This window comes from Bos mutus, chromosome 7 (assembly GCF_027580195.1).
Source record: "Bos mutus isolate GX-2022 chromosome 7, NWIPB_WYAK_1.1, whole genome shotgun sequence".
Taxonomy (NCBI): Eukaryota; Metazoa; Chordata; class Mammalia; order Artiodactyla; family Bovidae; genus Bos; species Bos mutus.
In genome coordinates this window covers 44,075,454-44,087,514 of record NC_091623.1, presented here as the reverse complement: position 1 = coordinate 44,087,514, position 12,061 = coordinate 44,075,454, and the positions used below count along the sequence as shown (strand labels likewise).

Genomic DNA, 12,061 nt, shown 5'->3' with positions numbered 1-12,061 from the left:
CTAGAACAGGAGCACTAATCAAGAGAATATGACCCAGATCATCCATGTCTGTTTTAATGATTACAATTCTAGATCCTTTTATTTCTTTCCATCATTGTTCATAAAAATAACCCAGTAGCCAAACAATATCTTAAGCACTTATGGAGCTGATCTTAGTTTACCAATATCACATTAATAAATGGTAAGTACTATTATGGGCTCCCAGGTGGCTCAGTGGTAAACAATCTGCATGCCAATGCAGGAGACATGGGTTCCATCCCTGGGTCAGAAAGATCCTCTGGAGGAGAAAATGGCAACCTGCTCCAGTATTCTTCCTGGGATATCCCATGGACAGAGGAGTCTGGCAGGCTACAGTTGATGGGGTCACAAAGAGTCAGACATGACTGAGTGACTGACCATGAGCATGAGCACAAAGTACTATTATGATTTACTACATCTTACTGGTGAAGATTGTGAGACTAGTATAGATGTCTTTGATTGCCATTTAACCTATGTTAGAGCCTCTGTTTTAACCACTGGGTCTTCATCTTGTTTCTGATCTCCCCAGATGCAGCATCCTCGTCTGGTCAGAACGACAGCACAGTGTCTGAATTCATCCTCATCGGCTTCTCCAACTTCCCTCAGCAGCTCCTGCCCACTTTCTTCCTGCTATACCTGATGATGTACCTGTTCACGCTGCTGGGGAACCTGCTCATCATGGGCACCATCTGGAGGGAGCACAGCCTCCACACCCCCATGTACCTCTTCCTGTGCACCCTCTCCATCTCCGAGATCCTGTTCACTGTTGCAGTCACCCCTCGCATGCTGGCGGACATGCTCTCCACCCACCGCTCCATCACTTTTGTGGCCTGTGCCAGCCAGATGTTCTTCTCCTTTACATTTGGCTTCACCCACTCCTTCCTGCTCATGATCATGGGCTACGACCGCTACGTGGCCATCTGCCACCCCCTGCGCTACAACGTGCTCATGAGCACCCGAGACTGTGCCCGTCTTGTGTCCTGGTGTTGGGCTGGTGGCTCAGTCATGGGGATGATGTTGACATTGATAGTTTTTCATCTCACCTTCTGTGGATCTAAGGAGATACATCATTTTGTCTGCCATGTGCTTTCCCTCTTGAAGTTGGCCTGTGGTAAGGAGACAGCCTCTGTCACCATGGGTGTGATCATGGTCTGTGTCACAGCCCTGATGGGGTGCTTATTCTTCATCGTCCTCTCCTATGTCTTCATCGTGGCTGCCATCCTGAGGATCCCCTCCACTGAGGGCCGGCACAAGACCTTCTCCACCTGTGTCTCCCACCTCACCATAGTGGTCGTGCACTACGGTTTTGCCTCCATCATCTACCTCAAACCCAAGGGCCCTCATTCTATGGACAGTAACACTCTGCTGGCCACCACCTACACAGTCTTTACCCCCTTTCTTAGCCCCATCATTTTTAGCCTCAGGAATAAGGAGCTGAAGAACGCCATACAGAGAAGCTTCCACAGAACTTTCCATCCCCTAAGCTCCTAATGGCCAGTTTGGTGGTATGGAAGGTGACAGATGGTTTGGGTTTAGTAATTTCTATCTCTATAGAACTCCTGCAGTGATTCAGGTCTGTAAAATACCCACACTCCATAGGAGTTGGATGCACACTAGCTATTAGTTTTTCCCCAATTTTCCCCCTTCTGCCATAGACTCTATCATCACAATCTCTTTATTTTAACTGGAGTATAATGGCTTTACAGTGTTGTGTTAGTTTATGCTTCATAACAAAACAAATCAACTGTATGTATACATATATCCCTTCCTTTTAAACCCCTGTCCCACCCACTCCACATCCTACCCCTCTGGGTTATCATGCAGCACCCAGCTGAGCTCCCTATGCTATAACAGCAGGTTCCCACTAGTCAAGTATTTTACACATGATAGTGTATATCAATCCTAATCTCCCATTTCATCCCAATCTCCCCTCCCCCCAACTATGTCCACATGTCAGTTCTCTATGTCTGTGTCTCTATTCCTGCCCTGAAAATAGGTTCATCTGTACCATTTTTTTAGATTCCTCATTTATGTGTTAACATATGACCTTTGTTTTTCTCTTTCTGACTTACTCCAGTCTGTGCCTGAAAAGGAATGAATATAGGTACATGTATAACTGAATCAATATGCTGTACACTTGAAGCTAATGCAGCACTGTAAATCAACTATACACAAATAAAAAAATTTTTTTAAAGATAAAAGACGGACTCTAGGTTCATCCTCAGTTCAACTGACTCACTTTTGTTCCTTTTTATGGCTGAGTAATATTCCATTGTAGATATGCACCACATCTTCTTTATCCAGTCATCTGTTAATGGATATCTAGGTTACTTCCATGTCCTGGCTACTGTAAATAGTGTTGCAGTGAACATTGGGGTGCATATATCTTTGTGCCCAATGAGATGAACTCCATCCCATTATTTTTGCCTAAGAATGTCTTATTTATCTATAGGCAGGTGGAGATCCCCACGTGGATGTGTCAGGACCCTGATGCAGCTGATTCTTCTTGAATGGATTAGTAAAAGAAGATTTTATTTCCCCATCCTTCCAAATTTTAAAAAAAAAATTAGAATAACCTGAAGATAATAAGAAATGCTACCAGGACTCTGCCTTTTTCATATATGAAGCACTGTGCCTAGTGTTTTGTTACTTTTTCTTTTTTTTTTTTTTAATTTTTATTGGTATATAGTTGATTTACAGTGTTGCATTAGTTTCAAGTGTACAGCATATTGATTCAGTTATAACATGTACATATATTCATTCCTTTTCATATTCTTTTCATATATAGGTTATTACAGAATATTGAGTAGAGAGAATTCCCTGTGCTATACAATAGGTCCTTGTAAGTTATCTATTTTACATATAGTATTGTGTATATTTTACTCCTAAATTCATAGTTTATCCCTCCCCCTCATGTTTCTCCTTTGGTAAATGTAGCTTGTTTTCAAAGCCTCAGAGTCTGTTTCTGTTTTCTAAATAAGTTCATTTATATCACTTTTAAAATTAGATTCTACATATAAATGTTATCATGAATATTTATCTTTCTCTGTCTGACTTACTTCATTTACTATGATAATCTCTAGTTCCATCCATGTTTCTGCAAATGGCATTATTTCATTCTTTTTTTATGGTAGAGCAATATTCCTTTATATATATACATATATATGTGTATATATATGAATATATACAAATCTTCTTTATCCACTCCTCTGTCAATGGACATTTAGGTTGCTTCCATATCCTGGCTATTGCAAACAGTGAACATTGGGGCGCATATACATTTTCTAATTATGGTTTTCTCCATGTATATGCCTGAGTGGGATTGCTGTATCAGATGGTAGCTCTATTTTAATTTTTAAAGAAATTTTCATAGTGGCTGTACCAAATTACATTCCTGCCAACAACGTAGGAGGGATCCCTTTTCTCCACACTCTCTCCAGTATTTATTGTTTATAGCCTTTTTGATGATGGCCATTCTGACTGGCATAAGGTGATGCCTCATTATAGTTTTTATTTGTATTTCTCCAATAATTACCAGTGTTTGAAAGGTTGTTGTTGACTCACAAAAAGGCACCGGGATTCTTGGCCTCTGGAGGAGAAGAATTCAATCCAGGGCCAGAGACGAGGCTTGATCGCTCAGCACCTTTGTGTAATAAAGTTTTGTTAAAGTATAAACAAGATAGAGGAAGCTTCTGACATAGGCATCAGAAGGGGGCAGAAAGAGTACCCCCCTGCTAGTCTTCAGCTGGATGTTATATAGTCACTAGGAGTCTGTTAATGAAAGAAAGGAATGTCTTAAAACTCAGAGTGGCACCAGGCCCCCCACCCATAACATGTATTTTGGGATAATCTTGGCATCAGATGATTCATCCCGGGCCATAAAACTATTGACTTGAATATTGTAGAAGGGCAGATTACCATACAAATAGTTTTGTTTACATAGATTAGGGGAACAATGTCTGAGTATAACATACTGGTTTGTCAAGTCAGTTCGGAGACATTAGGTGAAGACAGAATCTGGGGTAAATGCATAGTACATTAACATAGCTTAAGACAAACACTTCCATAAGAAAAGTGCATTGGTTAACTCAAGGTTTGAGAATACTTAACTTCAGGTGAAACCAGGTGTCATTATGGCAACACAGTATTTTAAGAGAAACCTCCTTTTAAATTTGTATAGAAAAGGAAAAAATATCACTAGTTTGTTTCCTCCTGCTGCTTAAGAGAGATAAAAATGTCTGACACTTGCAGCCTATTTCCTCTGTTTGGAGACCCCTGGCCTTCCTGCCTGTTACTCTCTCATGTTGAGCATCTTTTCATGTGCTTTTTCACCATCTGTATGTCTTCTTTGAAAAAAATGTCTACTTAGATCTTCCACTTAGTTTTTGGATTGAGTTGTTTGTTGTTGTTGTTTTATATATTGAGCTGCATGAGCTTAAAAAGGTACAACGTTTCAAGACTGCACCAGGAGAAATAGGATATGTAAACAGACCGACCACAAGATTTGAAACTGAAACTGTGATTTTAAAACACCCAACAGACAGAATTCCAGGACCAGATGGCTTCAAAGGCTAATTCTATGAGACATCTAGAGAATAGTTAACATCTACCCTTATGAAACTGTCCCAAAAAATTGTAGAGGAAAGAATACTTCCAAGCTCATTCTATGAATCAGCGTCACCCTGATACCAAAACAAGTCGAAGATATTACAAAAAAGCAAAATACAGGCCAATATCTCTGATGAATATACACACAAAAATTCTTAACAAGATACTAGCAAACAGCACATTAAAAGGATCCTACACCATGTTATGCCAGGGATGCAATGATTCTTCAATATACACAAATCAATCAATGTGATACATCACATTAACAAATTGAAGAATAAAAACCATATGATCATCTCAATAGATGCAGAAAAGCTTTTAATGGACTCTTAAATTTGATTTCCTAGTATTTTGTTGAGACTATTTGTACCTACATTCATCAAGGATATTGGCCTGCCATTTTTTAATGTTGTAGTTTTGTTATCTTGTGGTGTCAGGGCAAAGCACTCATTTAAACTGAGTTTCTAAGTGTTCATTTTCTTCAATTTTTTAGAAGAGTTTGAAAATGACTGGAATTGATTCTTTAAGAGTTTGGTAGAATTCCTCTGTAAAACAGCTGGTTCTGGGCTTTTCTTTTCTAATTCTATGAAACATTTAGAGAAAGGTTAACACCTAAACAAAAACTTGATTCAAGGTTTTTGATTATTGATTCAATTTCTTTACTTGTTTTGATATGTTCACATTTTCTATTTCTTTATGAGTCAGTCTTTGGATTTTGAGGAATTAATCATTTCTTCTTCTAGGTTGTCCATTTTGTTGTGTATAATTGTTCATTATAGTCTCTTATGATCTTTTTCATTTTTGTGATATTAGTTGCAATATTCCCCTTTTCATTTCTGATTTCATTTGCATCCTCTTCCTTTTTTTCTATTTAGTCTACCTAAAGGTTTGTCCATTTTGCTTATCTTTCCAAAGAATCAGCTTTTATTTCCTTCTTTCTACTAACTTTAGCCTTTGTTTGTTCTTCTTTTTCTAATTCCTTGAGATTGAAAATTAACTTCTTTATTTGTGGGGGTCTCTGTTTCCTTCTTAATGTAGATGTTTATCAAAATAAACTTCCCTCTTAGAACTACTTTTGCTGTATCCCAAGTTTTGGTATGTTGCATATCCATTTTTTTATCTGTTAAGATATCGTTATTGACCTAATGGTTGCTCAGCAAACAAAAGTCTAGGACTGGACAGCTTCACAGGAAAATTCAATCAAATATATAAAGAAGAGCTAATACCTATCCTTCTCAAACTACTCCAAAAGGTTGAAGAGAAGGGAACACTTGAAAAAAGACCTGTCTGCTTATACCCTTGGGACATAGTATACTCTCCTGTGGTCAAGAGATCATGCTTCATCTTCAATATTGCATCCCAGCCCTCCCCAGCTCTCCAGCTTTTCTAACTTCCTGGCTGTTCCTGGAAAAAACCAAGCATGCTCAGACATCAGGGACTTTGCACATGCTGTTGATTCTACCTGGAATACCCTTCCTCTGGCATATTCTACACATCCTTGAGTCTGACCTTAAATGTCACCTCCTCAGGAAAGCCTTCCTTAATTTTTGCATACTAAGTCATCACTCCTATTATAAGCCCTCATAGTGACTTCTTTCTTTTCCTTGTACCTTTTAATCACAATAGATCATGTATATTAATTAGTGTGATTTTTTAAAATAGTCACATCTTTATCTCTCCACTACTGTTTGTTTGCTTTCTTGAACACTGGAATCAGGGTCACATCTAGATACTTCAATGATGGATCCCCTGTAGCATCTAAAAAAGTGTTTAACACCCATAGTAGGTGCTCAATAAATGTTTGTTAAGTATATACATCAGGGTTTATTACTTGGCACTATTGACATTTGGGGCTGGCTCATTCTTTACAGTGGGATCTGTTTTGTGCATTGTAGGGCATTGAGCAGCATCCCTTACCTTTGCCCACTAGATATTATAGCACATCTCCTCCTCCTTTGGTTGTAACAACCAAAAATGTCTACAGAACTTTCCCTACAGAACCAAGTGTCCTCCGGAAGCACTGGTGAGAGCCGCTGGAGTACAGGAATAAGGGAAGACCTGGATGATGCTCCCAAGCTGCAGAGTCATGCTCCTTTTGGTGGTTCTTAGTATCTGGTCCATATCTTTGTGAGAGCCCTGACATTTCTCTGTGTGTCTTTCCACCATGGATCATGGGAACTTTTCAAAGACAGGGGCTAGCAATAGACCCATCACTATTCTCCCAAAACTAGCACAGGGTTTGGCACACAGGAGGCTTCAAATAATTATTAAACAGAGGTTCAACATATGGAGAAAGACTGAATGTAGATTTGAGATAAATGACGTAGAGTTACTATTCAACTTAAACATGAATACTCATTTTTTTAAACTTTGTCTAATTTGATTAATTTATTGCTTGTGCATTTCAACTATATTTTGTTATTGTATACATGGACTTCCCAGATGGCACAATGGTAAAGAATGTGCCTGCCAGTGCAGGAGACACAGGAAATGTGAGTTCGATTCCTGGGTCAGGAAGATCCCCTGAAGTAGAAAATGGCAAAACACTCAAGCATTCTTGCCTGGAAAATTCCATGGACAGAGGAGCCTATGGGCTACAGCCTGTGGACTCACAAGGAGTTGGACATGACTGACCACACATTCGTGGTTTCATGATTGTTGTTGTGTATAGCAGTATCACCATAACTTAGTGTCCATTAAGTGTTATAAATTGTTATTTTAAATAGCTGTAAAAATTCATATTCCAAAACAATTTAACTTTGTAAATGAAACTTTTTTAAACATTGAGATATGATTGACAGATAACATCATATAAGTCTATGGTATGCAGTATGATTTGATACATTTATTTATCACAATATGATTATCCCTGCAGTGTTAACCAACACACCTATCATATCACATAATTATCATAACTTTTTGTGGTGGAACAATTAAGATCTAGAGCCTTAGCAACTTTGAAAATTCTACTGCTACTGCTAAGTCACTTCAGTCGTGTCCGACTCTGTGCGACCCCATAGACAGCAGCCCGCCAGGCTCCACCATCCCTGGGATTCTCCAGGCAAGAACACTGGAGTGGGTTGCCATTTCCTTCTCCAATGCATGAAAGTGAAAAGTGAAAGTGAAGTCGCTCAGTTGTGTCTGACTCTTAGCGATCCCATGGACTGCAGCCCACCAGGCTCCTCCGTCCCTGGATTTTCCAGGCAAGAGTACAGGAGTGGGGTGTTGAAATTTCTAATACATTATTATTGTCTATGATCACTGTGGTGTACTTTAGACCCCCAGAACTTATTTATCTTCTGGTTGATCTACTGGATGCAAGTTTGTGCCCTTAGACAACATCTCCCCACTTCCCCCACCTCTCATTCCCTGGTAATCAACATTCCACTCTCTGTTTTTTATGAGTTCATCTTTTTCAGATTCCATTTATAAGAGATATTATGTTGTATTTGTCATTCTCTTGAATACACATGCTTTCAACAAATTCTAAGTACTATTATGTGTGGTCAACTTTAAATCCTCCCCTCATACCCAAGGGATATCATTACACATTGTGACTAAGGAATAAATTTAATCCTGGGCTCTGCACTCGTCACTGTTCAACAAACAGTTCCACATTGACTTGTGTGCAATGTCACTCTCTCACAGAGAAAGTGATTTCTTATGGTGGGACTTTTTTTCCTTAACTCAAATCTGGAGACGTCTCTCTACAGCTGCTCAAGATTCACATTTAAAATGTGGTGGTTTCCCTGACTTTTTCTGAGGCTGCTTATTACTGTTTCTAACTGCTACTGCACAGATCCATGCAATGTTAAAATTCAGGGGTGTTTTGCTTTCCTCTACTGTAATCTGGCTTAAGCTTTTGTAGCCTCACAAAATTTGTGCTGTGGCAATGTTGTTGCCCAGAGGAGGGTGGAGGCTTGATCTATTCCTTTTGACAGAGTTGATAAGAAGTCCAGGGTAGGTTGATAAGAAGTCTAGAGTCCCCAGGGAGGAGAAAGGGATATGGGGCTCTTGAGAAGAGAAAAGGGACAAACTGTTTTTTCTACATTGCTTTGTCTTAGTCACATAAGACATTTCTTCTTAAATTCTGAGTTGTTATGACAATAATCTTTAAGATTAACTTTCTTTAAGCCCAGAGCTAGTGATTACAAAAACAAAATAACACATCTTGCTCAAAAGTATCTTTTTCCTTATGCTCTGTACTAATGATTATATAACAACAATGGACAACTATTGGAGGACATGTTTCTCCTTTCTAACAAGAACCTTGTGACTAATCTTGTTATCTTAAAATGACAAGATAACTTATGTTGTGGGAGTGGCTCTAATAAAAGTATATAAAGCCTTGATAAGACTAGCAAGTGAGACACTCTCCATTCCCCTTCTGATGTCTATGTCAGAAGTGTTCTCTGTCCCTTTTCACTGTAATAAAACTTCTGCCACACAAAAACTCTGAGTGATCAAGCCTGGTCCCCGAAGCTTTATCTTCTTCTTCAGAGATCATGAATCCAACATCATTCACTGTAAGCTATCACTTTTCTCTTAGCAATTGGGTTTATGGTGATGGGAGTAATTAGATCACCCTGGTTTCTGGCAGAAGAACAAATTCCAGGTTTAATGCTACCTGACAATGTGTTGTGCAAGAAATCGGAATCAATGAATCTGACTTTCTCAGTGTTATCATCACATACATCTTTCCACCAAGAATATATGGAGAATGATGTTTAACAGTTTTGCAAACATTTGAATGTTGCCTACAAGCGTCTTTATAAACCATACAGCATTAGGCAAATATAGGCTATTACGTGCTTACAGGGTGCCATCTCTAATAGTAGCCTCTGGTAACCCGATTTAATTATTTCCAAGGAATTCCTCCCAGATAATCAATCCTCCCCCTCCCCCCGCTGGCTAAAGTTTGCTGAGGAAGGTCTTCTTCATGGCGATCTTCAGCTCCTTGTTCCTGAGACTGAAGATGATGGGGCTCAGGAAGGGAGTGAGGACCGTGTAGGTGATGCCCATCAAGGTGTCTATTTCCAGAGACTGGGGACCCTTGGGCTTGAGGTAGATGACAGAGGCAAAGCCATAGTGCTCTATCACCACAGTGAGGTGGGACACGCATGTGGAGAAGGCTTTGTGCCGGCCCTCGGCTGAAGGGATCTTCAATATGGTGGCCACGATGAAGGCGTAAGACAAGAGGATGAGGAGACAGCAGCCCAGCAGGGCAGCGATACACACAAGTCCTAAGCCCATGGCCAGAATGGAGACATTTTCTCCACAGGCCAACTTCAAAAGAGCCTGCACATGGCAAACAAAATGATGGATGTCATTCGATCCACAGAACGTTAGTTGGAAAATGGCTACCGTCACGACCAAGCCAATGACTGATCCTCCAGCCCAGGACCAGGCCACCAGGCAGGCGCAGCCTCGGGGGCTCATGAGCACGTTGTAGCGGAGGGGGTGGCAGATGGCCACGTACCGGTCATAGCCCATGACGGTGAGCAGGAAGGAGTGGGTGAAGCCAAACGTGAAGGAGAAGAACATCTGGCTGGCACAGGCTCTCAAAGCAATGGAGTGGTCAGTGGAGAGCAGGTCAGCCAGCATGCGTGGAATGACAGCAAAGGTGTAGAGGATCTCGGAGATGGAAAGGGCGCACAGGAAGAGGTACATGGGGGTGTGGAGGCTGTGCTCCCTCCAGACGGTGGCCATGATGAGCAGGTTCCCCAGCAGCGTGAACAAGTACATCAGCAGGAAGAGCAGGAAGAACATCAGCTGAAGGTGGGGGAAGGTGGAGAAGCCGATGAGGATGAATTCAGCTGCTGATGAGAAGTTGCCTCCCTGCATGGGGGCTGTTCCTGAAGTGAGGTGTGACATGGAGAGGTCAGCTAGTGGATGGAAGGAAGTCTTCAGCTTCCATAATTCCTGGCTCTGCCCCAGGGGCTGCTCCTGATCCTAATAAATGACAGGTGACCTTGGCTGAATTCCTAGGCTGTGCCTCGTATGATTTAATCTTCTCATCAATATTGTGGGGGAGGAGGGTGTGTGTGTGCTGTTTTTATCACTGTCTAAATGGCATCCCACTCCAGTATGCTTGCTGGGAAAATCCCATGGGTGGAGGAGCCTGGTGGGCTGCAGTCCATGGGGTCGCTAAGAGTTGGACATGACTGAGCGACTTCACTTTCCCTTTTCACTTTCATACATTGGAGAAGGAAATGGCAACCCACTCCAGTGTTCTTGCCTGGAGAACCGCAGGGATGGGGAAGCCTGGTGGGCTGCCGTCTATGGGGTCGCACAGAGTCGGACACGACTGAAGCGACTTAGCAGCAGCAGCAAAGAAGGGTTAGGCTACCCACTCCAATATTCTTGGGCTTTTCTGGTTACTCAGATGGTAAAGAATCTGCCTGCAATGCAGGAGACCTGGGTTCAGTTCCTGGTTTGGGAAGATACCCTGGAGGAGAGCATGGCAACCCACTCCAGTGTTCTTGCCTGGAGAATCCCCATGGACAGAGGAACCAGGTGGGCTACAGTCCATGGGGTGACAAAGAGTCAGACACAGCTGAGTGACTAAGCACAAAGTATCTTGAGAATACACATTGAAAATACTTGAGAGTCTAAGCAACTTGTTTATGGTGCAGCTGTCAAAATGGCAGAACCCATGCCTAGCTGTCCCCAAAGACTCTACCTTTCTATCACTTCTACATCTTCCAAAAATGGAAAAAGCTTCCAACCATTGCTGCTCTGCCCTTCTACTCCCTTCTGATAAGTCTGTTTTTTCAGAGCTTCAAATACCATGTTGCTGTTGTTGTCGTTCAGTTGCTCAGTCGTGTCCGACTCTTTGCAACCCTATGGGCTGCAGCACGCCAGGCTTCTCTGTCTGTCACCATCTCCTGGAGCTTGCTCAAACTCATGTCCATTGAGTCAGTGATGCCACCAAACCATCTCATCCTCTGTCATCCCCTTCTCCTGCCTTCAATCTTTCCCAGCATCAGGGTCTTTTCTAATGAGTCAGCTCTTTGCATCAGGTGGCTAAAGTATTGGAGCTTCAGCTTCAGCATCGGTCCTTCCAATGAATATTTAGGATTGATTTCCTTCAGGATGGACTGGTTTGGGATTTGCCTGGATGTCAAATACCATGAGACATCCCTATTCCATGGCTATGGTCATTTGGACCTGTGCACATCTCTAACTTAATGTTCATCAATCAGATTTCTCCTCTGGAGTTGAGTTATTCATGCAATGAATCTGAGGCAAGACACTGTGTAAAAATAATGTTCTAGTTGTTTTCCAGATCCCATGAGCCTATCTGTGTGTTCTGAGGCAATGCAACACAGCCATCTGACAAAAGGATGAGAGAGTCAGCTGACAGACTTCAAATCCCTGCTCTTCCCACTGTGTGAAACTGAGCAATTTGTTCACCTCTCTGTGCCTCTGTTTC

At 41.5% G+C, this 12,061-nt stretch overlaps 2 protein-coding genes across 2 annotated transcripts; one reads left to right on the top strand and one right to left on the bottom strand.

Moving 5' to 3' along the window:
* The first annotated feature begins 397 nt into the window (after window positions 1-397).
* Window positions 398-1,509, top strand: LOC102268838 (olfactory receptor 10H3-like). Its single transcript, XM_070374696.1, has 2 exons — window positions 398-452; window positions 548-1,509. The coding sequence occupies exons 1-2, from the start codon at window positions 398-400 to the stop codon at window positions 1,507-1,509; spliced, it is 1,017 nt and encodes a 338-aa protein (XP_070230797.1).
* An 8,028-nt stretch (window positions 1,510-9,537) lies between these two features.
* Window positions 9,538-10,470, bottom strand: LOC102285751 (olfactory receptor 10H1-like). The gene has a single exon (XM_070374786.1). It carries the CDS (start codon window positions 10,468-10,470, stop codon window positions 9,538-9,540), a length of 933 nt encoding a protein of 310 aa, XP_070230887.1.
* Between the last annotated feature and the right edge of the window lie 1,591 nt (window positions 10,471-12,061).

What these genes read in the sequence shown, in the direction of transcription:
- LOC102268838 (XM_070374696.1), top strand. Translation starts at nt 398, where the DNA reads ATGAGCATGAGCACAAAGTACTATTATGATTTACTACATCTTACTGGT. An exon ending in ACATCTTACTGGTGAAGATT is followed by an intron (nt 453 to 547) that starts GTGAGACTAGTA and finishes TGATCTCCCCAG; the next exon opens with ATGCAGCATCCTCGTCTGGT.
- LOC102285751 (XM_070374786.1), bottom strand. Translation starts at nt 10,470, where the DNA reads ATGCAGGGAGGCAACTTCTCATCAGCAGCTGAATTCATCCTCATCGGC.